Source organism: Bufo gargarizans, chromosome 10 (assembly GCF_014858855.1).
Source record: "Bufo gargarizans isolate SCDJY-AF-19 chromosome 10, ASM1485885v1, whole genome shotgun sequence".
Taxonomy (NCBI): domain Eukaryota; kingdom Metazoa; phylum Chordata; class Amphibia; order Anura; family Bufonidae; genus Bufo; species Bufo gargarizans.
The window spans coordinates 39,544,985-39,571,869 of NC_058089.1; the positions used below are offsets into that span (position 1 = coordinate 39,544,985).

At 44.7% G+C, this 26,885-nt stretch overlaps 1 protein-coding gene across 1 annotated transcript in view; it reads left to right on the forward strand.

Moving 5' to 3' along the window:
• Window positions 1–7,601: 7,601 nt before the first annotated feature.
• The window catches only part of LOC122920046 (calpain-1 catalytic subunit-like), a 40,538-nt gene continuing 21,254 nt past the window's right edge, over window positions 7,602–26,885 (forward strand). The window contains exons 1-3 of the mRNA XM_044269256.1: window positions 7,602–7,758; window positions 11,508–11,804; window positions 23,532–23,601. Coding sequence (XP_044125191.1) covers window positions 11,538–11,804; window positions 23,532–23,601 — 337 coding nt within the window. The 5' untranslated portion in view covers window positions 7,602–7,758; window positions 11,508–11,537. The remainder of the gene's footprint in view (window positions 7,759–11,507; window positions 11,805–23,531; window positions 23,602–26,885) is intronic.

The following is a 26,885-nucleotide window of genomic DNA, read 5'->3' on the forward strand; positions in this document are numbered from 1 at the left end:
TAGCACAGGTAATGTCGAAGCAACCAGCAATGTAAAAATTAGACTGGATGTCACTGATATTTAGGGTGGGCAAACGTTATACAGGAGATGTAGCGCAGGTAATGTCGCTGTCACCAGCAGCGAAAAAATTACACTGAATGTCACCGATATTTTGGATGCGCTAACCTTATACTGGAGATGTGGCGCAGGTAATGCAGTGGTTAAACAATTGCACACAATTTAGCGCAAGTTGCACTAAAAATATATATTGCTGCCAGAAACAACAATAGTCCTTAAAAGGACTTTTGGGTCTCTACAATAGCACGCAATTTAGCGCAGGTTGGGCTAAAAATATGTATTGCTCTCCTGCCAATTAAATTCCCTACACTATTTGTCCCTTCTACAGCACAGTTCTCTCTGACTAAGACTGAGCTGAACCACGTGTCTTCGGGTGCTTTATAGCACCCGATGATGCGTTTCGGCCAGACAATCACTGTAATGCCAGTAACCAACATGACTACGGCATTACAGTGAATGGCAGTACTTACCTGCACGTTTATTGGCTGCGTAGAAGTCAACAAATGTGCGGGGAGGAGACTCGAGCCTCGCGCTCGAACACACATACACCAAATGAGTAACCACGCATCAAAAGATAATGAAAAATATATACTCTTTATTACCACTTTATACACTTTATTACCGAACACCGCGATGTGCTGACCATTGCGATGCTCGAGCCGAACTGGCGTTCGGCCGGGCATGCTCGATCAACACTACATCTGAGCAGTTCTGAGCTGAACGCGCAAGAAAAAGGCATTTTGTGGAGTTCCGGTGACGTACCGGGCTATCCTTTGGGCTGCCAGGCGGAGTTTTCTGCCCAGCAGTGAGCCCGGTGACGTCACCGGCACTGATGGGCAGGCTTTAGTGCTGCCCTAGCCTGTAAAACGGCTAGGGCAGTGCTAAAGCCCGCCCATCAGAGCTGGTGATGTCACCGAACACACTGCTGGGCAGAAGCCTCCGCCTGGCAGTGTGTTATAGTAAATAAAAAGAGCCCTTGCCCTGCGCGATCCTGCGCAGGGCAAGGGAGAGCATCGGAGAATGAACTGCTCTGATGCTCATGTCAGGAAGGCCTACCTGGGTGAAATTATGGGTTTGTCTGGGTTCAGCTCGTAACTCGGACTACCCCTTTAAAGTGTAAGAGACATTATATGACATTCTTGTGGTCTTTATCAACCTGGTGTACAGGAAAACTGGCAACCAATCAGATTCCACCTTACATTTTTTAGAGCTTTGGAAAATGAAAGGTGGAATATGATTGGTTGCTATGAGCAATTAAGCCAGTTTTCCTTTGCACCAGTTTGATAAATCTCCCCTAGTATATGACATCAGGGGTTTTCCAGGTCTTCTATATTGATGGCCTATTCTCAGGATAGGTCATCAATAAGTGATCGGGGGGGGGGGGGGGGTCCGACTCCTGGCAGCCCTGCCAATCAGCCTTTACTAGGACAGTGACGTCAGGGTCATCTTGAGGACAGGTTGTGGATAGCATCTGTAAGGAGAAGTTGCTCAGGGCAACCCCTGGGTTCCTCCCCTGAACCGTAAAAAACCCACTGAGCAGTCTGCAGTTTCACCACTGCTCCGTTACAGTCTGCTTCTGCTACAGCGGCAGGAAACGGCGTCACAGGACCACTACGACCAATCACAGGCCTCAGTGGTCAAAGCCACTTGAAAGGTACATCACTGCTGTGACCACTGAGACCTGTGATTGGCTGCAGTGGTCACAGGACTAGGCCACTTCCTGGTCCTGTAAGGACTGGGAACAGTGCAGCGGTGGGAACGTGGACAGGTAAGTGTTTTTTTTTTTTTTTATAAACAAGGAGAGGACCCTAGGGGTTGTCAGCTCTAAGGCCAAACAACCACTTTTGCATCATTGCCCATGAACCTTTAGGTAAGCCTATGGTGGGAACACCCCTATTGAATAATAGTTTCGTATTCTGCCGCTACTCAATATAGACAGAATACAGAGCTTTAAAAAACACCCCAAACACCCCACTTCTCAGCGGTGTACAGAGTACAGACTCTACTCTTTATGAATGGGGCCACAGAGAAAAGAGTACAGGCAGGAGTACACATTTCAGCTCCTGCCTGTGCCCCCCGAGGTGTACCAAATGCTGGCATAGCTTAGCGAAGCAGGCACAGGCAGGAGCCGCTCCGCTCAGCTGATCCTGGCACACCACATTGTTACAGAGTACCCATGTGCTATGCCAGGATTTGGTAAATCTCCGGGGGCACGGACAGGAGCAACAATGTGTGCCCATACTCCCTGCGCTGCGGCCCCATTGAGAAACTGTAAACTCCGTACACCGCTGAGAAGTCAGAGGTGTACAGAAAAGTCAATTTTAAGCGGACAGGGAAAGGTGCGCTGTAGGGGGGGACACTATTAACAATACAAAAAGCCTTAATAAAGTATATTACAAAAAGTGTTATTATAGCATTAGGGACATTCTAACTAAAATGTAATCAAAAGTTTAGTTCCTCTTTAAATAAGATCTGTCAGATCTCCTGATGTGCCTATTTGAGCTAATACTTGCATTCCACATGAAATACTAATTCTTGTATGTTTTAATATAAGACTTTTTGCTCTTGTTTTGCCGTCTCTGCTTGGTTTGATGCTGGATTATGTTGCAACAAATTAGCAAAATGTCACATAAAAAATATCTGTGGATTTTTCAGTCTCATGTCTAGTCATATTTATTACAAATGTTCCATCAGTCTGTACGCCATCGGGGGACTGGGGTGATAAATCTGGCAAAAAATTTTAGCTCCGCCCACAGAACATCTGGCTGTCCTTTATTAAACGCAAACCGGCACCCATGACACAAACCACTCTAAAAACTGCCAGATACATCATACATTTGATGGAAATGCCAACTTCACCCACCAAACAGGCAGAGTCACTTCACGTTTCTGCTTCAGTGCCTTTGTGTTTTACTGTTCCTCTCTTATTCCTTCTGAACATTTATTAATAAATTGAAAACTGGGAGTTACCATTCCCCTTTTTGTAGGGGGCACGTCCCTGCGTAGTCTGACACTGTCAGCAACGCTTGGACAGTTTCAGAGTATGTAGGGACATACCACCACCAGGGTCAGGGCTGCCATGCCCCCATCACTACCTCGACACTCCAGTGTATCGAATGCAGAGCAAAACTGCCCATCCAACTAAATATTGTCACGCAGGCGTTTGAAAAGTTGCAAAAAGGACCTGGTAACTTTTTTTTAGGCCAAAAACAGGCGTAGAGCCGTTCATAAATGACCCCAAATTCGTAGGTAGATGAATGCTATAGATTTGGATCTGGCTTCTCAGGCTACCTGCACATGGGTGCAGGTGAACACACATAATATCCGCACAAATTTCCGAGAAGATTTTTGTGCGTTTTTTGCAGCATAGCTACACCAAAATCCGCAATGGCCGCTTTCAGACGAGAGCATTTGCAATGCGTATAAAGTCCGGATTTAAAGGGAACCTGTCACCGGGATTTTGTGTATAGAGCTGAGGACATGGGTTGCTAGATGGCCGCTAGCACATCCGCAATACCCAGTCCCCATAGCTCTGTGTGCTTTTATTGTGTAAAAAAAAAAAATGATTTGATACATATGCAAATTAACCTGAGATGAGTCCTGTCCCTGACTGATCTAAGGTACAGGACTCATCTCAGGTTAATTTGCATATGTATAAAATAGTTTTTTTTACACAATAAAGGCACACAGAGCTATGGGGACTGGGTATTGCGGATGTGCTATCGGCCATCTAGCAACCCATGTCCTCAGCTCTATACACAAAATCCAGGGGACAGGTTCCCTTTAATGTAACGGAATCCGCTGCTAATGTTAACCACCCCAGCCCCCCTAGCTTAAACACCCTTAAAAGGAACCTGTCACCGGGATTTTGGGTATAGAGCTGAGGACATGGGTTGCTAGATGGCCGCTAGCACATCCACAATACCCAGTCCCCATAGCTCTGTGTGCTTTTATTGTGTAAAAAAAACGATTTGACACATATGCAAATTAACCTGAGATGAGTCCTGTACGTGAGATGAGTCAGGGACAGGACTCATCTCAGGTCAATTTTCATATGTATCAAATCGTTTTTTTTTACACAATAAAAGCACACACAGCTATTGGGACTGGGTATTGTGGATGTGCTAGCGGCCATCTAGAAACTCATGTCCTCAGCTCTATACACAAAATCCCGGTGACAGGTTCCCTTGACCCTGGGTTCACACCTGAGCGTTCCTCAAACGCGCGTTTCACGCGCGTTTTTGTCGCGCGTTTTTATGCGCGTTTTTTGTAATAGTAAACGCGCGTTTGACGCGCGTTTGTGTCATTGACTGCAGTGTCCTATGGCCACAAACGCGCGTCAAAACGCCCCAAAGAAGCTCAAGTACTTGTTTGAGCGTCGGGCGTTTTACAGCGCGTTCGTACGCGCTGTAAAACGCCCAGGTGTGAACCCTTCCCATAGGGAAGCATTGGTTTTCATGTCTTAAGCGTTTTACAGCGCGTTTGAACGCGCTGTAAAACGCTCAGGTGTGAACCCAGGGTTAGGCTGAGTTCACACGAGCGTGACAGATTTGGTCCGGATGCGTTCAGGGTGCGTTCAGTTAAACTCGCACCATTTTGCAAGCAAGTTCAGTCAGTTTTGGCTGCAATTGCGTTTAGTTGTTCAGTTTTTTCCGCGCGGGTGCAATGCGTTTTGATGCGTTTTTCACGCGCGTGATAAAAAACTGAAGGTTTACAAACAACATCTCCTAGCAACCATCAGTGAAAAACGCATTGCATCCGCACTTGCTTGCAGATGCAATGCGTTATTAACGCAGCCCCATTCACTTCTATGGGGCCAGGGCTGCGTGAAAAACGCAGAATATAGAGCATGCTGCGATTTTAAAGCATTGCAGAAGTGATGCATGAAAAAAAATGCTCATGTGCACAGCCCCATTGAAATGAATGGGTCAGGATTCAGTGCAGGTGCAATGCGTTCACCTACTGCATTGCACCCGCGCGGAAATCTCGCCCGTGTGAACTCAGCCTTAACCCTGGGTTCACACCTGAGCGTTTCCCAAACGCGCGTTTTTGTAATAGTGAACGCGCGTTTGACGCGCGTTTGTGTCATTGACTGCAGTGTCCTATGGCCACAAACGCGCGTCAAAACGCCCCAAAGAAGCTCAAATACTTGTTTGAGCGTCGGGCGTTTTACAGCGCGTTCGTACGCGCTGTAAAACGCCCAGGTGTGAACCATTCCCATAGGGAAGCATTGGATTTCATGTCTTGAGCGTTTTACAGCGCGTTTGAACGCGCTGTAAAACGCTCAGGTGTGAACCCAGGGTAATGACCAGACCACTTTTTACAATTCTGCACTACACTACTTTCACTGTTTATCGCTCGGTCATGCAACTTACCACCCAAATGAATTTTACCTCCTTTTCTTCTCACTAATAGAGCTTTCATTTGGTGGTATTTCATTGCTGCTGACATTTTTACTTTTTTTGTTATTAATCGAAATTTAACAACATTTTTTAAAAAAAATGAAAATTTTCACTTTCAGTAGTAAAATTTTTCAAAACAAAACGACATCTATATATACATTTTTCTCTAAATTTATTGTTCTACATGTCTGTGATAAAAAAAATGTTTGGGTAAAAAAAAAATGGTTTGGGTAAAAGTTATAGCGTTTACAAACTATGGTACAAAAATGTGAATTTCCGCTTTTTGAAGCAGCTCTGACTTTCTGAGCACCTGTCATGTTTCCTGAGGTTCTACAATGCCCAGACAGTAGAAAAAACACACAAATGACCCCATTTCGAAAAGTAGACACACTAAGGTATTCGCTGATGGGTATAGAACTTTTTATTTTTTGTCACAAGTTAGCGGAAAATGATGATTTTTTTTTTCTTGCAAAGTCTCATATTCCACTAACTTGTGACAAAAAATTAAAACTTCCATGAACTCACTATGCCCATCACGAAATACCTTGGGGTGTCTTCTTTCCAAAATGGGGTCACTTGTGGGGTAGTTATACTGCCCTGGCATTTTAGGGGCCCTAATGTGTGAGAAGTAGTTTGAAATCAAAATGTGTAAAAAATGCCCTGTGAAAAAAAGTGGCACACATGTGGTATCGCCGTACTCAGGAGAAGTTGGGCAATGTGTTTTGGGGTGTCATTTTACATATACCCATGCTGGGTGAGAGAAATATCTCGGCAAAAGACAACTTTTCCCATTTTTTTATACAAAGTTGGCATTTGACCAAGATAAACCCACAAACATAATTGACATGCTATTTAATTTGAAATCCGCATGGCAGATCAAGTTCAGCAAGGAAAGAAACAATTTTTTCACACGTGAATCCACGTTATAAAAACGCATGTGCAGGTGGCCTTATACAATGGCAATTGCTAGGGTTCAGCAAATTGGGTTCGGATTTCTGTATCCGAACCCAATTCGTTAATAATATGGGCTCCATCTTACTGTAAAATGTATGTCCTCTGCGGAGGTCTTTCAGACGACAGTTTGTTTATTGGCATAATTTACTGTATTGAAATCAAAAGCTACTAATTACTAAATCCGAAGTGGGCTTTGGTACTGGCTGATACCTCGGGACCTAAGCCCACTTCCATCTCCTATTATAAACTGTTTTAAAATATGCAGATAGGAATGCAGTAGTAATTCACCGAAGGCCTCATGCACACGACCGTTGTATGTTTTGCAGTCTGCAAATTGTGGATCTACAAAACACGGATGCCGTCCGTGTGCGTTCCGCCATTTGCGGAACGGCACGTACAGCCATTGATATAACTGCCTATTCTTGTCCGCAAAACGCAGACAAGAATAGGACAGGATATATTTTTCTGGCGGACCACGGAATGGAGCAACGGATGCGGACAGCACACGGAGTGCTGTTCGCATCTTTTGCGGCCCCATTGAAGTGAATAGGTCCGCATCCGAGCCGCAAAAACTGCGGCTCGGATGCGGACCAAAACAACGGCCATGTGTAACGCAACCTCCGGCGATCTGAACTTTGCCTACACGGAGCCAATACATTTTAATGCTATGTGGAAACAGCATTAAAAATGAAGGTTTTGAACGAATCGACTTCGGATCTATGATCCGAATGTCTATTCGCTCGAGCCTAATTTTAATGAATGAAATACAAATTGTTCTGGATCTTTTCCCACAGATCTATATATCAATCTTCTCAGCTCCTCCTGCTCTATAAGCTGCTGCCTGCAGATTGTCCTGCATTTCACGGGGACAGGTTCCCTTTAAATGAGGGGGCCAAGTATTTTATATTACCCTCTCTATAACCAAGTCCTCTCAGGCCAAAATACTTAGGGCTGACAAGCCTCTGCAGATCTAGGCGGCACCCAGCACAGGACACTACAGAAAGCAAGCAGTGCAAGCACCAATTGTCTGCAGCACATACATTAGAGAGGACTGCAGATTGCTACAGACAAGGGGGGAGGGCGAGAAGGAATCAGACATCAAACTACAGCACCTCCTGCAGTAGGGAGGGTCTGATGGTGGAGACAGCTGTTGGGAGAGCCAGGGCCAGCCTGCTGAGAGACAGCCCCAGGGAGGGTCTGAGAGACTGCTACAGCAGGGAGGAGACTGCAGCAAGAACAACGCAGCCAAAAACAAAAAAACTACCTGGAAGGGCGAGACTGCTAAAGCTGCAGCATATTACACACGAGAGACCCTCACTAGTGGCCACCAGGGTCCTCAGCAAAGGTAGGTGGCAGAGTGACCCCTAAATGGCTTGAGAAGGACCCTACCTTGGTTGTGATATTTTTAGGTTTCGGGGGAGTGTTCACAGGGATGGGACAGTTGAGGAAAGTTTTACAAGACTGTGTTTTGGTTGCCAATAAGTTACATAAATGGGTATTTTGCAACTAAGATATAAACTTCACACTTATTGACCTATAGACCTAGGACTGCATTGCGTCTGCGTGGTAATAACTGCCATAGGTTTCATTAACACTTTGTGGTACTGAACGTCTGGATTGCACTATTGTCGAAAGGCCGAGTTCACACTTCAGTTATTGTGAGCAGAAACAAGTAATGAAGCCTACACAGGGGGTATAATGGAAAGATCTGTGGTTTTTACCTGCCCCTGGTTCACAATAGCTAAAGGAAATAACCGAGGGGTGCGTCCATGCGACTTTATAAAATTTGCTGCACGAATATTCGCAGTGACAAATCTGCAGCATTTCAGTCACGTGTGGATATGGCCTTATAGCAGTGACTTCCACCTCCATAGAGGAGGACAAGTTACTAGTGCCGCTAGTCATCTATATGAAGAGAATACTTCATCAGGGCGAGCACTGGCGGGCTATATAATTTTTTTAAAGGGGTTGGTCACCTTTTAGGGAGTTTTCTGGCCAGACCTGCAGATGCTGGGTCCTGGCTCCTTCTCTCCCTGACTGTCAACATCCGCTTTGACGCTGCTGCAGCCAATCACTGACCACAGCGGTGCTCCCCTTTGGTCAGGCTGGTTGGTCATGTGCATGAGGGGGGAAAATACTGAAAATGAGGGACCCAGATGAGGTGGACAAGGCTAGGAACCAAAGGAGTAGGGAAGTATGCTTCCCTTTTGCCTTTAAGGGCTCATGTGCACAACCATGTTTTTTTTGTTTTGTTTTTTCCCCACATCCGTTCCGCGGCCCGACAAAAAATTATAAAAGACCGAGATGTACCTTTCTGCATAAAATGGTTTCTGCTAACAAGCCCCCTAGCACTGGGTGCAACCAGATCTTCAACTTTCGGGTATTGTAATAGAAAACCTGTTCTGGTGGCGGACATTCAGGTGTGTCGCTGGATATTTCCGCTTTGGAGCAGCACTGAACCTCCCTAGACCTCATTAGATTCCTATTCCCAAAACCAGAGTTTCGGCCCGGTCTACAACCAATCAGATGACTTCTGTAAATGTAAACTACAGTCTGGTTGCTATTAGCAACCGCACTAGTTTTCACACACAATACAAAAGTGGGAAATTTTTACGTATATATTTGTAACAGTGGCATAGCTAGAAATGACAGAGCCCTGCAGCAAATTTTTGAATGGGGCCCCCTCCCCCAGTAATTTTTTTTGTGACCCCTTTCTTTCATGCCGCGCCCATTCCTGTGGCTAGTAAAGATCGCTCTCTCAGACCAGGCCCGGCAGCTGTTCCATCCGTTTTCTACACTGTCTATACTGTCACTGTATATCATTTAATTGTGTAATACTGTTGAGGGGGCCCTGACCAAATCTTTTAGTCCTTCTGGGTCAGGGCCCCAAAGCAGCCGCTTCCCCTATAGCTACGCCCCTGATTTGTAACTTTACATAATCCCGTATATAGAGACGTGCTGCTTCTTGTTCTGCAGTCATTTACGACCCTTTGATGTAATATTATGTAAAAATGTTCTCAAATAGTTTTTTTAATGTTCTTGTACGTTTTCATGTGTAATTAAAATAAGACATTAATACATTAGTGGCTTCATGGAAGGTAAAATACAATGAGGCCTCACGCCCACGGCCATTGCCTGTGTTACGGTCTGCAATCTGGAAGGTGCGATGCGGAACGGAGGTATGGAACCCCACGGAAGCGCTATGGAGTGCTTCTGCCTCCGCACTGAAAAAAAGTAGTGCATTCACAGACTACGGACCCATTCAAGTTGAGTGGGTCTGGATCCATCTGTGGAATCCGCACAGATTTTGCCCGTGCATTGGGGACCGCAAATTGCGGTCCCCAATGCACGGAACGACTGATGAACGACCGTGTGCATGAGGCCTAAATCAGACATTTTTCATTCTAGTGTCACTAGTTCTGTTGTGCCGTTTCCCCTGTTATTCCTCCTAGAAACTTATGAATAAGTTGACTTTCCCCTTGTCAAAGTGACCTCTCCCTACAAAGTGAGATGCTGTAAGCACTGATTGGGCAGGGTCAGGCTGCGCAGGGACAAGCCTCCAACTGGTAACACTCAATTTTCAAATGATTCATATATTACTAGTAGGAATAACAGAATTTTAAGAACACGTGCTACAGAATTGTTATATTATAGGGAAACAGAATAACTTATTAACACATTCATGTCAGAGAAAGTTCTCCCCTATCCGTAACGGATGGAGCGGTTTGGTCGGAAATGAGCGCCGTCGCTCCTTTCATTTCTATGGGAGCACCGGAGATGGGGATTGGCCGTAGCCTTGAGCATCGTAGTGATGACGTAAATAGGTTTTATAAAGCTCAGTTTAGCGTTCCTGGGTGCTTGCGCCTGACACCCCTGAGCGAGCCTGGCTGTCGGGGCAGTGATTTTACTTTCTAATAGCGACTGCTGACATCGTGGTAGTTGGTATTGCAGTGTGACCTCAGGCGGACGGACCTTATATAATCTTTACACAACACATTTTCTTTTTCTGACATTGTACTATACTTGCACTCACTGGTTGCACTTAGGATTTAGATTAGGAATAAAAGTGAAGTTTTATTAGATAGGTTCACCAATTAGTGTTGTACATATTAATGATAGGTGGTAAATTTAGGTATTTCTAGCCCTAGTGGCTTTTTTTTGTGGAGATGTAATGTGCTAGTACCGTACGCCTGTCTGGGCCATACAGTGTCTTAGTCACATTTATTGGTTTATTGGCAGCTCAATTCCATTTAAGTGAATGGGCGTGAGCTGCAATACCAAGCACTGCCACTATACAGTGGATGGTGCTGTGAGGAGGAAGCAGCGCTTGGAGGAGCAATGTGGCCTCTTTAAACAGCTGATTGGTGGTGGCCTCTCCTCAATCCCCCGCCAATCGGATAACAATGACTTATCCTGAATACAGCCCATCAATATTGAACTCCTTGAAAATCCCTGTACCTGGCCAGACATCTTCAATAGCTGTCAGCTGAACACTCATTTAGTTGATAGCAATTTCTGAAGACTTCTCCATATAAATGAACAATCGGAGGGCAGTAAGCCGCTGCCAGACACCTCCGGTGGCCACGTTTCTCCCTTGAGAACAAAAGATTGGGCAAATAGAAAGAAAAAACGCCCAATCCTTTTCTTCACCCAACATCAGTAACAGTTTGGTAAACATCTCTTACATTAAATGGTCGCCTGGCAGTTTTGGCTGGGTATGTAGGGACTCGGCCCCGTGGTAGGTACTGAGACTCTGAGAGGTCTTCAAACGAAGTTCATCCAGATTGGAAGCTTTATTAGGAGAACACATTTGCCATCAAAGTCAGATAGGTGTAGGTCCCTGCTGTTTAGGCAATGGGTCCCCGAAGTGAAGGAGACCACACCGCACATGCGTAGAATACTCTCCATTTATCGCTATGGGTGTTCCAAAAATAGCTTTTTTTTCAGTGCCATAGAAATGAATGGAGAGCGCACTGCCCCAGCGCGGCCACCTCTCCGCTCACTGCTTTAGGACAGGCGGGAATAGCTGAACCGATCTGTGTATGATTCATTCTCTTTTTCTTAGGATATTCTGATTTTATGCATGTGTTTCAGGAGTAGACTCGGATCTGCTGGAGAGTCAAGATGTCTGAGGAAGTAATTGTTCCAGTGTACGCCACAGGGATCTCTGCCCAGCTGCAGAAGGAACGGGACCACGAGCTTGGCGTCGGAAAACATGAAAATGCTGTGAAGTTTTTAGGGCAGGATTTTGATCGGATCCAGCAAGAATGTTTGCAAAGTGGAACTCTCTTTAAGGATGAGACCTTTCCTCCTTCTGCTTACTCACTGGGGTTTAAGGAGCTTGGTCCAAACTCATCGAAGACCTATGGAGTTAAATGGGTCCGTCCTACGGTAAGTAACTGTATTAACTTTCTACAGTCCCAGTATTCAAACCCCAACATTCAAATTAGATTTTTTGTTATTTTTTTTTTTTTTGCTTTCTACAAAAATACTGTGACCAGTGAAAAGTCTATATACATGGGTTAAATTTTTTTTCAGTTTTATATATATATTTTTTTTGTTTGTTTTTTTTGGGGGGGGGGCGGTGGCAAATAGTATTTTTTTTTTTTTCTAGCATTTTTTTTCATACATTTTACTGTAGAATGTCAAACAACAGGAAAAATGCCTGTATAAAATGATGCAAATGATAAAAACCATCACTAAAGCATATGTAAAAATGCTTAAAGGGCATCTGTCAGCAGATTTGTACCTATGAGACTGTCTGACCTGTTACATGTGCACTTGGCAGCTGAAGACATCTGTGTTGGTCCCATGTTCATATGTGTCCGCATTACTGAGAAAATTGATGTTTTAGTATTTGCAAATGAGCCTCTAGGAGCAACGCGGGCGTTGCCATTACACCTAGAGGCTCTGCTCTCTCTGCAACTGCTGTGTCCTCTGCACTTTGATTGACAAGGCCAAGCATTATGATGTGTACAGTGCAGAGGACGCAAAAGTTACAGAGAACGCTGAGCCTCTAGGTGTAATGGTAACTCCTCCGTTGCTTCTGGAGCTTCATTTGCATAAATAAAATTACAATTATTTTTCTCAGCAATGCGGACACATATGAACATGGGACCAACACAGATGTCTTCAGCTGCCAAGTGCACATGTAACAGGTCAAACTGTCTCCTAGGTACAAATCTGCTGACAGATGCCCTGTAAAACTCATAGATCCTATAGGGCAGGAATGGCCAACCCATCCACAACTCCCAGCATGCCCAGACTGCCTACAGCTAGAAGTCTACAGCAGGGCATGGTGGGAGTTGTAGTTTTACAACAGCTGGAAAGCCGCAGGTTGGTCTTCCCGTCTATAGGGTTAGAGTACAGATGTGCTAAATGCCCCTATGTACAGGATTCTTACATTGATCTCTGAATATGAAGTGCATCCATATAGGTGGCACTGAAAAAAATAAAGAGAGACCCGCCTTACAAGCCAAGTTGCCTGTAATCTTCACCCTATATTCCATTGTGTCTATGTTTAAAGGGATAATCTAGTAATTTGAATTTGGGACCGCTGCCAATGCTTGACATGTTGCTCCATTCATTTCAGGGGCCCTGTGAAGTATGGGGTCTCCCTTCTGGTGATCGGCCGGGGACCCTCACCTATCTAGTAGTTTTCTTCTATCCTGTGGATAGGGGATAACTTCAAATTACTGGAATATGCCTATGAAATTGCAAAATTCTCTGTGATCAGAAAATATTTTCCTGTGGCAGAATGCCAGGTACTGAAGGACGGATAAGAACCATCACACCACACCCATGTAATATATGCAAACTGCTGTTTCTCACCAGGTCCCACTGTAGACTGGCACAGGCAGTCTTGTATAGGACTTCTCAGTTATGTAGTTACGCTTATAGGGATTGTCCACTGCTGTACTGCTGGTAGACTATCCTCAGGATAGGCCATCAATATCTGATCGCCAGGGTTCACCCTGCAGCTCCACAAACCATAAAAAGTAAAGGAGTGGTCGGAAAAAAATATATATATTTGTGCCATTCCTCTGTTATTCCACCTGGAAATATATGTATAAATTGGGTGCTACCATTGCCCTTGTCGGTGAAGTATGTCCATGTACAATGTGACGCTGCTGACAGTGTATGAACACAGCCTATTGACAAGGGGAAAGCTAACGCCCAGGTGTCACTGATGTGCCTCAAGATAGTGAGGTATGTGAGTATTTACCAAAACAGACTTGTCAGGAGTGGTGACGGGTCCTCTATAAAGCACTTGTCATTTCATCCATCAGTTCCACCACCAGTCTGTCTGGTTTCATGGTTGCATGCAATGTACTGGGGAACAGGCAGGGGTGTAGCTAAAGGCTCATGGGCCCTGGTGCAAGAGTTCAGCTAGGGGCCCCCCCTTCCCTCAATGCTTTGTTGCAAGGGGCAGGGGTGCACATAGCTTTCTTGCTGCCTGAGGCAAAAATTGAAACAGCACCTCCCAAATTTTTGACCTAACCCCTTCCCTCCAGCCAGAGAACTACCTTGAACATTCTGGACCCCAGTGAAAAATCTCTAACGGAGTCCTCCCAGCCAGCACTTTCTATAACACCGGTGTCTTCTTATGTGGCACAAGGGTCTTTGGGCCCGGTAGCGACTGCCACCTCTGCACCCCCTATGGCTACGCCCCTGTACTAGGGCTTTATGTAAGTTCTCTGGTATACAAAATCACAAAATGTTAGCGCCAGCAGCAATTTTGTGCAAAAAATTGCGAGGTTTTAAAGTTTTTTTTTTTTTTTTTTTTGCCTTTCACAGTACTTTAAAAATAAAAGTGGAGGGAGTTTGGCAAAAGGAGGTGGGGTCTCCATAACCTGATCTATTTTGGGTCATTTACATCAGAAAACTAGTGTGAATTATACCTGAAATCTACACCGGCCTGTAGCAGTGAACACAAAGCCCAAAGATGCGACAGATTTATTAAGACGAGTGCGCCTCTTAATAAATGTGTTGCATGTTACTCCAACTGACTTATGAGGCGCCATCCATAAGTAAATGTGCCCGCCGTGCCTGAAGTCAGCCATACACGTTGGATAAATGATGGCCGAACCTGTCAGTCATCTAATGTGCTTTGAGGCCTCTTGACACTCTCCGAGGGCAGATGGGTGGATAAGTATTGGGCAGTTGGATTTCGACTGCACATTCCTTTTATTCTGATAGACCTAAGCCAGGTGTCTGATAGCCGACTACCCCCCTGTGCATGTGTACGGTGGGGGGCGGCCGGAGGAGCGTTCGGCTGGCGGTATAGATGAGCGACCTGATCAAAATTCAACCCGAATTGAAAGTGCTCTGATCGCCTGATAAAGGCTCTTTCCAGTCTCTCTCCTCACCCTGATTCCCCCAAATCGAATCACACAAATTTCAAATTCAGTAGTATCAGACATTTTGGAAAAATTGGAGCTAAATTTTAGAACCAATTCACTCATCCATAGCTGGCATCTTTTGAATGTGCAGCATTTTGTTGTAATATGTGTAGAAAAACAGAAATACAGAAGTGCTACATTTACTAGAGAAAGGAAACCGTGACTAATATAGTCCATGGATGGCGTGATTTCTTTTTTTTTTCTTCCTTTCAATAGTATGTTGTCAAAACATTGTCATTAGGAATGACTGAAAGACAGGTTTAACAATGACGAGTGCAGCTTTCCCCTTAGGGCTCATGCACACGATCACGTGCCCATATTGTGGACTACAAACAGTCGGCCCACAATATACGGGCATCGGCCTTGTACACTTCTTATCACGGATATGGACCCATTGACTTGAATGGGTCCGCAATCCTCAAGATACAGCATGGTGCCGAGCAGAGACACGTATCAAAGCGCTTCCGTGGCATTTCAGTCCGTGCCTCTGCACCTCAAAAAATAAATAAATAAATAAATAAATAGAACATTCAAGTCAATGGGTCTGCATCTGCATTCTGCAAATGGTGTGCACATGGACAGTGCCGGTTCATTGCAGACTATTTGCGGTCCACAGCATGGGGCACACACCCTTAGGCCCCTTTCACACGGGCGAGTATTCCGCGCGGATGTGATGCGCGAGTTGAACGCATTGCGCCCGCACTGAATCCCGACCCATTAATTTCTATGGGGCTGTTCACATGAGCGGTGATTTTCACGCATCACTTGTGCGTTGCGTGAAAATCGCAGCATGCTCTATATTTTTCACGTAACGCAGGCCCCATAGAAATGAATGGGGTTGCGGGAAAATCGCAAGCATCCGTAAGCAAGTGCGGATGCGGTGCGATTTTCACGCACGGTTGCTAGGAGATGATCGGGATGGAGACCCGATCATTATTATTTTCCCTTATAACATGGTTATAAGAGAAAATAATAGCATCAGAATGCATAGTAAAATAGCGCTGGAGGGGTTAAAAATAATAATAATTTAACTCGTCTTAATCCACTTGATCGCGCAGCCAGCATCTCCTTCTGTCTTCATCTTAGCTGTGTGCAGTAACAGGACCTGTGGTGACGTCACTACGGTCATCACATGATCCATCACCATGGTAAAAGATCATGTGACGACCGGAGTGACGTCACCACAGGTCCGGTTACTGCACACAGCTAAGATGAAGACAGAAGGAGATGCCGGCTGCGCGATCAAGTGGATTAAGGCGAGTTAAATTTTTTTTACTTTTTTATTTATTTATTTTTTTAACCCTTCCAGCGCTATTGTACTATGAATTCTGTATTCAGAATGCTATTATTTTCCCTTTTAACCATGTTATAAGGGAAAATAATACAATCTACAGAACACCGATCCCAAGCCCGAACTTCTGTGAAGAAGTTCGGGTTTTGGTACCAAACATGCACGATTTTTCTCACGCGAGTGCAACGCATGACAATGTTTTGCACTCGCACGGAAAAATCACGTGTGTTCCCACAACGCACCCGCACCTTTTCCCGCAACGACCGTGTGAAAGAGGCCTTGGAGAGGGGGAGGCAGTGCTTGCCTTGTGAATGGCACAGTACTAGTACACTTGTATGACCGCACATTGGTTACATACTTGGGCAGAAAACACTCAGTAATCTGATGTCATCACATTTAAGGATCAAATTGGAAAGAGCACTGGTACCTAAAATAAGTGGGAAGACTCTACCTCATGCACACGACCATTGTTTTGGTCCACATCCGACCCGCATTTTGCAGCTTGGATGCGGACCCATTCACTTCTGTTCCGCAGCCCCGCAAAAATTAAAATACAACATGTCCTATTCTTGTCCACTTTGCACTTTTATCCTAGGGTGGGAGGTTCCGTTCCACAAAATGCGCAACACACATGGCTGGTATCAGTGTGGTCATGTGCATGAGGCCTAAAGCTAGTTGCACACTAGTGTTAGAGATCTGCCATAACATACTGCACAGAGGGGGCACAACCCAAGGATTACAGAATTAAAGGGATTTTCCCGGAGTTTTATACCGATGACCTGTCCTCTGGATAGGTCATCCGTATCTGAACCTAGGACCCCACCAATCAACTGTTTGAGAAGGCATTGGCACTCATAGTAGCATCGCCACCTTCTCTCAGCTCACCAAAGCACAGCGCCGTACAGCCTGTAGTGGCTGTGCTTGGTATCGCAGCTCATGCTCATTCACTTCTATGGGACTGAACTGTGCCTAGGCCATGTGACTGTTGAACATGTCACATTATCTAGGGAAAACTGAGAGAAGGTCGCGGCACTACTGCCAGTGCTGATACCTTCTCAAACAGCTGGTTGGCGGGGGTACCGGGTGTCGGACCCCAACCAATCAACCCTTTAACCTAGGGGTCCTAGAAAGAAATTTTGGGCTAAAAATCACTAGGTCCTTCTGTCCTAGGAGGTTACAGGTGTGGATGTAAAAAAAGCATCAGGATGAACCCAATTCAATTTTTAAGGGTTTGGGTACGGCCATACAGAGTATTTTTTGGACAAGGCTTTGAGGTGGATCTGCCTGCAAGATTTTCAGCTAAAGCCAGAAGTGGATCCAGCAGGAGAGAGATGTATAAATCCTTCCTTTATCTTTCTGGAAGAGAGCCGCGCACATGCGGTAGGACTGTAAGGAGGAACCGGTTAAAGCTTCTACTTAGAGAAGCTCACCTCATGGCATTGTGCTAGGAGCATAACGTTCAATACAGCATGTAGGTTGCCACACGTATTCCCTCAAGCACGGCTGTGCAGGATAAGGTGCAGTAGTAGGAAGAACGAATCGGCGGCACAACCAGGCAGGGCAGCAGGAATAGGTTGATTTTCTTTATTAACTCTTATGAGTGATGCCTTTTGGGGCCGGATGGGCCCCTTCTTCAGACCAAAGAGTGGGTTGAAGTTGGTCTGAAGAAGGGGCCTGTCTAGGATTGCCACCTTTTCTTAAAGCCAAACCCGAACAGAAGGGAGTGAGGGAGGGTGTGTCTAAAGTCAGCGCCACCCTGGGCTAGCATCGCATCACTGTACCCGGGCTGATCGCTGTACCCGGGCACAGCATTACAAACCCAGACTGTCCGGGTCATTCCCGTACGGGTGGCAACCCTAGGCCTGTCTGGCCCTGAAACACGTCACTCATAAGAGTTAATAAAGAAAATCAGTCTATTCCTGTTGTCCTGCCTAGGTGCTCCCCCGATCCTGTTCTTCCTACTACTGCTCCTGTATATTTCTGATTCCTTTCAAATCCAATTCTGGCTTTGGCAGAAAATCCCGCAGGCAGTTCTCCTTCAAAACCTCTTCCAAAGTTCTCTGTGTGGACGTACCCTAAAGCCAGACAGTGCAGATTTTCCGCTGCAGATATTTTGTGGAAATGCAGATTTGTCACAGATTTTGGTGCGGATTTGCTGCAGATTTCGCTCTATGCATTGCAAAGGGTGAAGGAGAAATCCGCAGCATTGACATTACCACAGGTCAATTTATGCTGCAGATTTTTTTCACAGTTCGCAGGAACCTTTATTACCGATAATCTGCCAAATTATCTGGCCATCTAAATCCATCCTTACTCATAGGGCATATAGAATTGGATGCTGTCGTATTCCATTTTTTCGCCCAGTATAAGTCATCACACGGTAAATGCATACTGGTCTACGCACATTGGGACGGCATTCTGCCAGAACCATACCCTGAGGCTAGAACAATGTTCTGAAGTGACCCAACAACATCTGCAGTATGCATCACTACACGTTTGACAGTAATCCTGCGGTAGAGGATTAAAGCAAGACAGAGCAGGCACTGTGAAGGAAAACAGGATTTGTGACATTCTACTACCTTATAAGTAACCTGCCTAACCCATGTGTTCCCATACAGTTCCCACTCTATTCCTCGATATTGCACCCACTTTTTTTAAACATTGCATTGAACGGCTCACCTCGCTGCACAAGACTGGCACCATAGAAATCTATGGGACCATCTTGATTCTGCCCTCAGCGGCGATTAGAGTGCGATATGCTTCTCTTCCCTTGTTCTAGGGAATGTAGGTGTACAGGGGGCGGACTGGCTAGAGACGCAACAGAGGAATGTCCTGGTGGGCTTACACCCAGAGGAGCCCTTCTGAATTCAACTGTGCCACCGTCCCCGGGCGGTGATATATTATTTTCTGCTGCACTGTGGTATTTGGTTCTGCTGGAGCAGTATTTTGTGCTGCACTAAGGTATTGCAGGCCCTGCCTACTTCAGTGGTCTCTGCCGACTTATGCTGGCCCTACCTGCTTGTGTTGCCCCATCTTCTGTCAGTTTGGGGCCACAATATGGGGCCACTTTTAGTTAGTTTTTTTCAGGGCCACTATAAGTTTCCAGTCCGTCCCTGTCGGTGGGGGTCTCGGCGCTCAGATACCCACTGATCAAAAGTTTTTTTGAAGAGTTAGGCCCCTTTCACACGGGCGAGATTTCCGTGCGGGTGCGATGCGTGAGTTGAACGCATTGCACCCGCACTGAATCCTGACCCATTCATTTCTATGGGGCTGTTCACATGAGCGGTGATTTTCACGCAACACTTATGCGTTGCGTGAAAATCGCAGCATGTTCTATATTCTGCGTTTTTCACGTAACGCAGGTCCCATAGAAATGAATGGGGTTGCGTGAAAATCGCAAGCATCCGCAAGCAAGTGCGGATGCGGTGCGATTTTCACGCATGGGTTCTAGGTGACAGTCTATTCACTGTATTATTTTCCCTTATAACATGGTTATAAGGGAAAATAATAGCATTCTGACTACAGAATGCATAGTATAATAGTGCTGGGAGGGTTAAAAAAAATAAAAAAGTTAACTCACCTTATCCCCATGATCGCCTAGTTCCCGGTCGGTCTCTTCTTTAGCTGTGACTAAAGGACCTGTGGTGATGTCAGATCACATGCTCCATCACCATGGTGATGGACCATGTGATTGGAGCATGTGATCTGACATCACCAAAGGTCATTCAGCCCAAGCCCACAGCTAAAGAAGAGACCGACCGGGAACTACACGATCATGGGGATAAGGTGAGTTAACGTTTTTTTTTTTTTTTAACCCTTCCAGCGCTATTATACTATGCATTCTGTATTCAGAATGCTATTATTTTCCCTTTATAACCATGTTATAAGGGAAAATAATAGAATCTTCAGAACATCAATCCCAAGCCCGAACTTCTTTGAAGAAGTTCGGGTTTGGGTACCAAACATGCGCGATTTTTCTCACGCGAGTGCAAAACGCATGACAATGTTTTGCACTCGCGCGGAAAAATCGCGGGTGTTTCCGCAACGCACCCGCACATTTTTCCGCAACGCCCGTGTGAAACCAGCCTTAGTGACCCTTTACCAGCAAGAACAGCACGGCATGCAGGGCGGAAGTGGGGTCTATCTGGGCGCCATTGGAGTTTGCTTTATGCCCTGTGTTGCACAGCATTGTAACGTCTATTATACACAGAACTCCCAATGCAGATGTGAACAGAGCCTTAACGTTTACTGCATATGTCCTTTTGTACTTTTACATGTATATTCTGGTCTTATGTATTTTTTTTCTTGTCAAAGTCCAAAACCAGTAAAAGCAAGACATGGGTAATTATTGTTGTTGGGATCTGATAAACCTGTTTTATTATGGGTCTATTGGGAAGAATTTTCATTAACATATTTCTTTTTATTATTAGGGAGAGCAGTATTTCAGGTTTAGTCTCCATTTAAAAGCTTTCTGGCTGGCTAAGATAGGGCCGTATCTATGTGCCCTGCACTGTGTATAACAAAATGCTCAGGTTTGACCAACACCATTTAGATTTTGGAAGCAAATGACCCTAGTAGGGCAGACGAGAAGAGGTTGATAGCATTCAAAAGCTTAAAGGGCTTCTGTCAGCCCACTAAACCGTGTTTTTTTTTTTTTTTTTTTTTTTTTTTTTTTTTGGGTTAATAATAATCCCTATACTGCGAGCTCTGCATACATAAGCTAAATATTCATTTTGGTTCAGTAGAATTTGATAAAAAAGCTATTTTTATAATATGTAAATTACCTTGCTACCAGCAAGTAGGGCGGCTACTTGCTGGTAGCAGCCGCGTCCTCCGATCCTAATGACGCCCCCTCCGCATTGTGATTGACAGGGCCAGGGAACGGAATCGTTCTCTGCTGGCCCTGTTTGAATTCCAAATCTCGCGCCTGCGCCGTACCTGTCTTTAATCGGCGCAGGCGCACTGAGAGGCCGATGACGTCACATCTACACCCGGCGCAGGCGCATTGAGGATGGAGCGGCCGAGAGAGTGGCCGCCTCTCAGTGCGCCTGCGCCGATTAAAGACAGGTACGGCGCAGGCGCCAGATATTGAATGCAAACAGGCAGGGCCAGCAGAGAACGATTCCGTTCCCTGGCCCTGTCAATCACAATGCGGAGGGGGCGTCATTAGGATCGGAGGATGCGGCTGCTACCAGCAAGTAGCCGCCCTACTTGCTGGTTGCAAGGTAATTTACATATTATAAAAATAGCTTTTTTATCAAATTCTACTGAACCAAAATGAATATTTAGCTTATGTATGGAGAGCTCGCAGTATAGGGATTATTATTAACCAAAAAAAAAAACGGTTTAGTGGGCTGACAGAAGCCCTTTAAGACCTGTCATTTACCATTTGGTGATAATGTACGGTATTTTACTGTGCGTGTGTCAAAAATAATACTGAAATAAGCATTCAACTTTTTATTAAAATTACTGTCTGCAATGGTGGGAAATGATGTGACTGGTGTTCCTAGACATATAGTAATTCCTCATGCTGTGGAATCTTTCCACTTTATCATCACCCCAATACTCCAAAGATATGTGGGCAATAAATCATTTCCTTCTGTCCCACCTACAGAGCCCGTGACTGATTCCCAAGGTCAGACTGGCCCATCAGAATACCAGTCTCTGACACTATAGTGGGTCCAAAGGTCCATGAGAAAAAAATAAAATCATTTGGAGCTAATTACTTACTTCTAAGGTCTATTTCTTTGATTCAAAACTTCCAGGATTTTATAAATGATAATGAGGTTGGGCCCAAGGAGCCCCAGTCTGACACTGGTGATTCCTAAACTACTGTAAATAGTGCACTTTGGTAAAACCATTACTGCATTTGGTTGAAATTGCATGGTATTGGGTTCTCAGATCTGCCTTTTTGTTTTTCTGTAGGGCACCATGACAAGCAAAACACAGGGGTGCTAAGGGAGACATTATTAAATGGGCACTGTGGAAACCATTTTCATGGCATAGTGACATACAATAGAATACAGCGGTAGTCACTTTGTGGGGACTGTGGGAAAACTCAAGTATATGGGTAGTGACATGGTAGACAATATTTTATGGGTACTGATATAGAGGACTATTTATCTGTTTTTATGCATTTATGTGCTGTATAGCCGTCATTTTTTTTGAGCACTGTATGGCACTCATCCTTAAAGGGGTTGTCGGGGACTAACATGTTGATGAGGTCATCAATATGAGATTGTTAGGGCTGACACCCGTACTGATCCACTGTTAGTGGCATATGCCGGTTCCGGAAGTGAACAGTGTACGGAGCCTGAACACTACTGCTCCGTACACTGTGTAGTGGCCATTTTCTGGCAGTGTAGTTCAGCTCCCAATCACTTAAATAGTACCTGAGAACGGCCACTACTGTGGTGTTTTCCCTCCGTACACTATTTACTTCCGGGACCTGTGGCTGCCGCTAACAGCTGATTGGTGACGGGTGTTGGACCCCCACTGATCTATGGATAGGTCATTAACATGTTGGTTCTGGAAAACTCCTTTAAGACATACAGTTCAGCTGTTTAAAAAAAAAGAGTTATGATTGATAGGTGAATGGGGAGGGTTATGGGGCCTTTTCATGTATTTTGAAGTGTTTACTACTACGTTTACGAGGTAAGAGTTGGCTCCACCTATGGGAGTACAGCTTTCTATGTATTAATTACATATCACTCAAATAATCTACTCTAAGAACTGGAAGTTGCACATACTTGTAGGATGATTACTATATCTGCTTGAGAACTAGATCTCGGCGCCGCTGGTGTAATACTTCTCACCAGTAATAGTTATATAGGGAGTGGAGAAAAGACATTTGGTACAACTCCCACTTCCAGTTGTAGCATGCTGGAAATCACCGCTTCACGATGGGTGCAGAGCAATAGATTGACGGTCATATTAGCTGCACATTTGTGAGAGAATAATTATGCATCCGAAATCGCAGGAACAGCATGCGTCCTATGTCCTCCATCAAATGCAATGCAAACCTACGTTTTGTGGACCCTTTCACGATGGGAATGCTTAATACAGTATTTCCTTTCTGTAAATCTAGTCGTTCAAACTCTGCTTTTGGCATAAGCTAAAGATCACGCACCTGTCCTGATCTCCCCTGCGCTCTCGGAAGCGCACATCTCGTCATATATTGGGTGCATCGTCCTGCAGTCCGCGCGCCTACGACAGCTCAGAGCTGTTCAGTTCACCTGATTCTTATCTCCCCAACATTATCTGTCAGTGGAGATTGATATTATTCTGATTATTATTACAAATTGATTTCCATATCATGTATTATTATGAAAATGCTTGTTTCACTAGTCACTCCTGGTAAATGGAGTTTAATATAATCCACGTTTTACCTTTTAACCCTTTGTTTATTCTCTTATTGTTTTCCAGCAAATTGTTTCCAACCCTCAGTTTATCGTGGACGGGGCTACAAGAACAGACATCTGTCAGGGAGCTCTTGGTAAGTCAGAATACGGGATGGCGGAAGGCATGCGTACTTTAAATGGACGCCTCCCATAGGGTCCCAAAGATAGAACAGATAATCCTATACTGCTCAGTATGACGAGTAAATTACTATCGGGTTCAACATAACACATAAGGCCTCGTGCACACGACTGTACGTGTTTTGCAAACTGTGGATACTGCCATGTGAATCCTCTGCCGGATCTCAAAACCAGAATGCAAAGTGCAGATGTGAAAGTAGCCTAAGAAGGACCGTTTAATACTCCCCACTAGGGATTAGCGAATTTCATATTTTGAAATTCGTTCACACTTCGTTTGCTGGTTAAAGGTGAATTGTGTTATTGTCCGTGGTAACGGAATCCATAACACAATTCTATGACGGAATGCATAACGGAATGTCTTTAGAGGCATTCCGTTATTCATTCCATCCTAATAGAAGTCTATGGGCTGCAAACTGGATCCGTCCCGTTTCCGTTATGCAGGGGAGCACTTGTGGAAGAATTTTATAAAATTCTCATTGCTATTCCCCATAATTTTCCCTGGCAATGTCACATGCAAATGTTAGGCTACTAACAGAAGCGACTACTGGCGTCAAAACCTTCAAGGTGGTGCAACTATTTCTTCAGTGATTGAAGCAGAAAACGCACTGCATATAAAAACTCCACCCTCAATCTACATTCCGGATTTTCAGATTGGACCATGAGGCTTGCAGCCAGGAAAATTTTCGATTTTATTGTGTCATTCCTGATGTTTAAACCATTAAACTGAACTTTTGCATATATGGCAATGAAGTAGCGAAGTATCTAGGCACAATGTGATGCTTCTTCCTTTGATGCTGATCATGACCCTGTATGTGTGGTATTGGCCTCTTGTAAACACATGCTGGTGTCCTCTGTTGTGGCACCACCAGGGCCTGGGTGTGAGTGCTGCCCCTGAAGCTTGGGTTGCCAACCAGGATTTTTCATTTTACTGGACAACTTATCCCAAAATCATGGACGGCCAACATTTTTATGGACAAAGTGGAAAGCCATAATGAATGATAGATTATTGGTAATACCTGTCTATAGCTGAATATACTGATAAGAACTCATTACCAGCATTTACTGTGAGCTGTAAAATGATAATTACCACCAAAATAGTCAAGTACCATCATCCTCAAAAAAAAATCACAAAAACCTCTATTTTTCTTCAGACACAGGAAAAAAGTTTCCTATTTTTGCAGACTGTCCAGAAATTTCTGGATGGTTGGCAGGGTGCCTTTTCCTGTAACTGTATTGAGAATATGGACAGTTATATCATTATTCATGACACAACACCTAAGATACCAGCACCCAGACTTTAGCAGATCCCATGCTTTAGAAAATGGCCAAGGTTCTGGAAAAGTCACTGTCGGCACTGAAAAATTTGTAGTGCTGCCTCCCAGCCCTGCAGCATATGTGCTGGAGAATATCCTACACTTCCAGGAATCTAGAAGGCCTTCACTATTTATGGGCTGGGAGTAACAACACCAAAGGAAGTTCCTGGGCCCCAATCAAAAAACAGAGCCACACCTACCATGTCCATTTATGATACTGTTGTCTTCTAATGTGGGAGATTGGTCTTTAGGGACCCCTCAGGCAGCAGGGCCTGGATGTGACTGCTCCCTCTACATTCCGTGAAACCATGCCCCTGGCTTTTTGTTTCAACATTTTATGGCTCCTAACCCTTAGATGACCAACATACAGAATAAAGATCTCCACTGTAATGGAAATCTACTTGGTTCGTATTTGGATACATCAGAGGATTATACTGTTCAGAATGTGACCATGTAGGTCCAAAAATGCTTGCGGCCCTTTTTGCAAACATACTGCATTTTCAAGTGTGGTCCAAATGTGGCCAAGAAAGTTGACACGGACTCCCAGTTATATGGCCACAAGAGTTTCCAAAAAGCCATTGCGTCAAGTACAAGCTATGGGATGTGCCTGCTTTCCCCTGACAAGTTTCAAGCAGATGAGAAAAATAATACCAGGTATCTGCTAGGGCTTCTTTCCTCCAAGATCTGCTGCAGTGTTCAACATAATTTAACATAAGACCTGGGAAGTCTGAGAGAAGAGGCAGGGACTATGTGATTCTGTGAAGCCTGGGTGATTTTGTGACAAAATGATGGCTACATAACTGCCAAAATTACTGTTGTAACCTAATTACTTTCAGTATGCAGCTACAAGAGGGAGACATCAAAAGCATGACTGACTGGCACATGAAGAAAATATAACCCATGCCAAAAATGTGCTTAAAGTACTTAAAGTCAACAAGTCTTGACCAGAATATAGATTATAGAATGCTTTGTCTTCCGCTAGGCTATATTTCTTTGAGGTGCAAATAGGATATGTGCTACTCAATTTTGGTTCGATTGGCCAATCGTCTAATGTGAATTGTGAAGGTCTGGTCACTTGCCAAAGATGGCTTTACTGATCGCCACATGCAGGATTGTGATCTTGGTCAGAATGACAAGATTTTTGGGGGAGATTTATCACAACTGATTTAAAGGAAAACTGGCTTAGGCCTCATGCACACAATTGTGTGACAGCCTTGCCCATGCTGCGGACCACAAATTGCGGCCCACAATGCACGGGCACCCACCATTTGCCCACTGTCTGTGGACACAGACATTCACTTGAATGGGGTCTGCGATCCGTATCTGACTGTCCACAGTACAAAAAAGTAGTGCACGGCTTAGTATTGTAACATTTGACACTGCTATTGTCCTTCCTTGGCATTTTCAAAAGCTGGCTGGTATGGCCTACGGCTATGAGGGCATGCTGGGAGTTGTGGTTTTTGCAGCAGTTGTAGGGCCATGGGTTTGACATCCCTGTTTTATGGTAATAATGATGCCTTCATCTTCACATATGCCGCAGTCTTGGTCTAATAGAGTTTGTCTCTCTAGAGTGGAGACCTTCACGGGGGAGCTCCAGGGTATGGTGTGTGGGAGTTGAAGGGCGAGTAGGTTGTGGTTTTAATTGGGGCGTGTGACACAGGGATTCCCCCAGGCATCACTCCCTCCCCCTGCCTCACATTGCTCTTCTCTGAGTCATTGCTCTTTGGCTCAGGCGTGTCTGTATTTGTGTATGTGTGTTTTTACAATGCTGTTACATATTCCATCCCCTGCGTGCTGTACTTTGTGTGTGTGTGTGTGTGTGTGTGTATATACATATATACATACATATATATATATATACACACACACACACACACACACACACACACACACACTTTATTCAGTGTTTAAATAAACCTAGTTTTCTA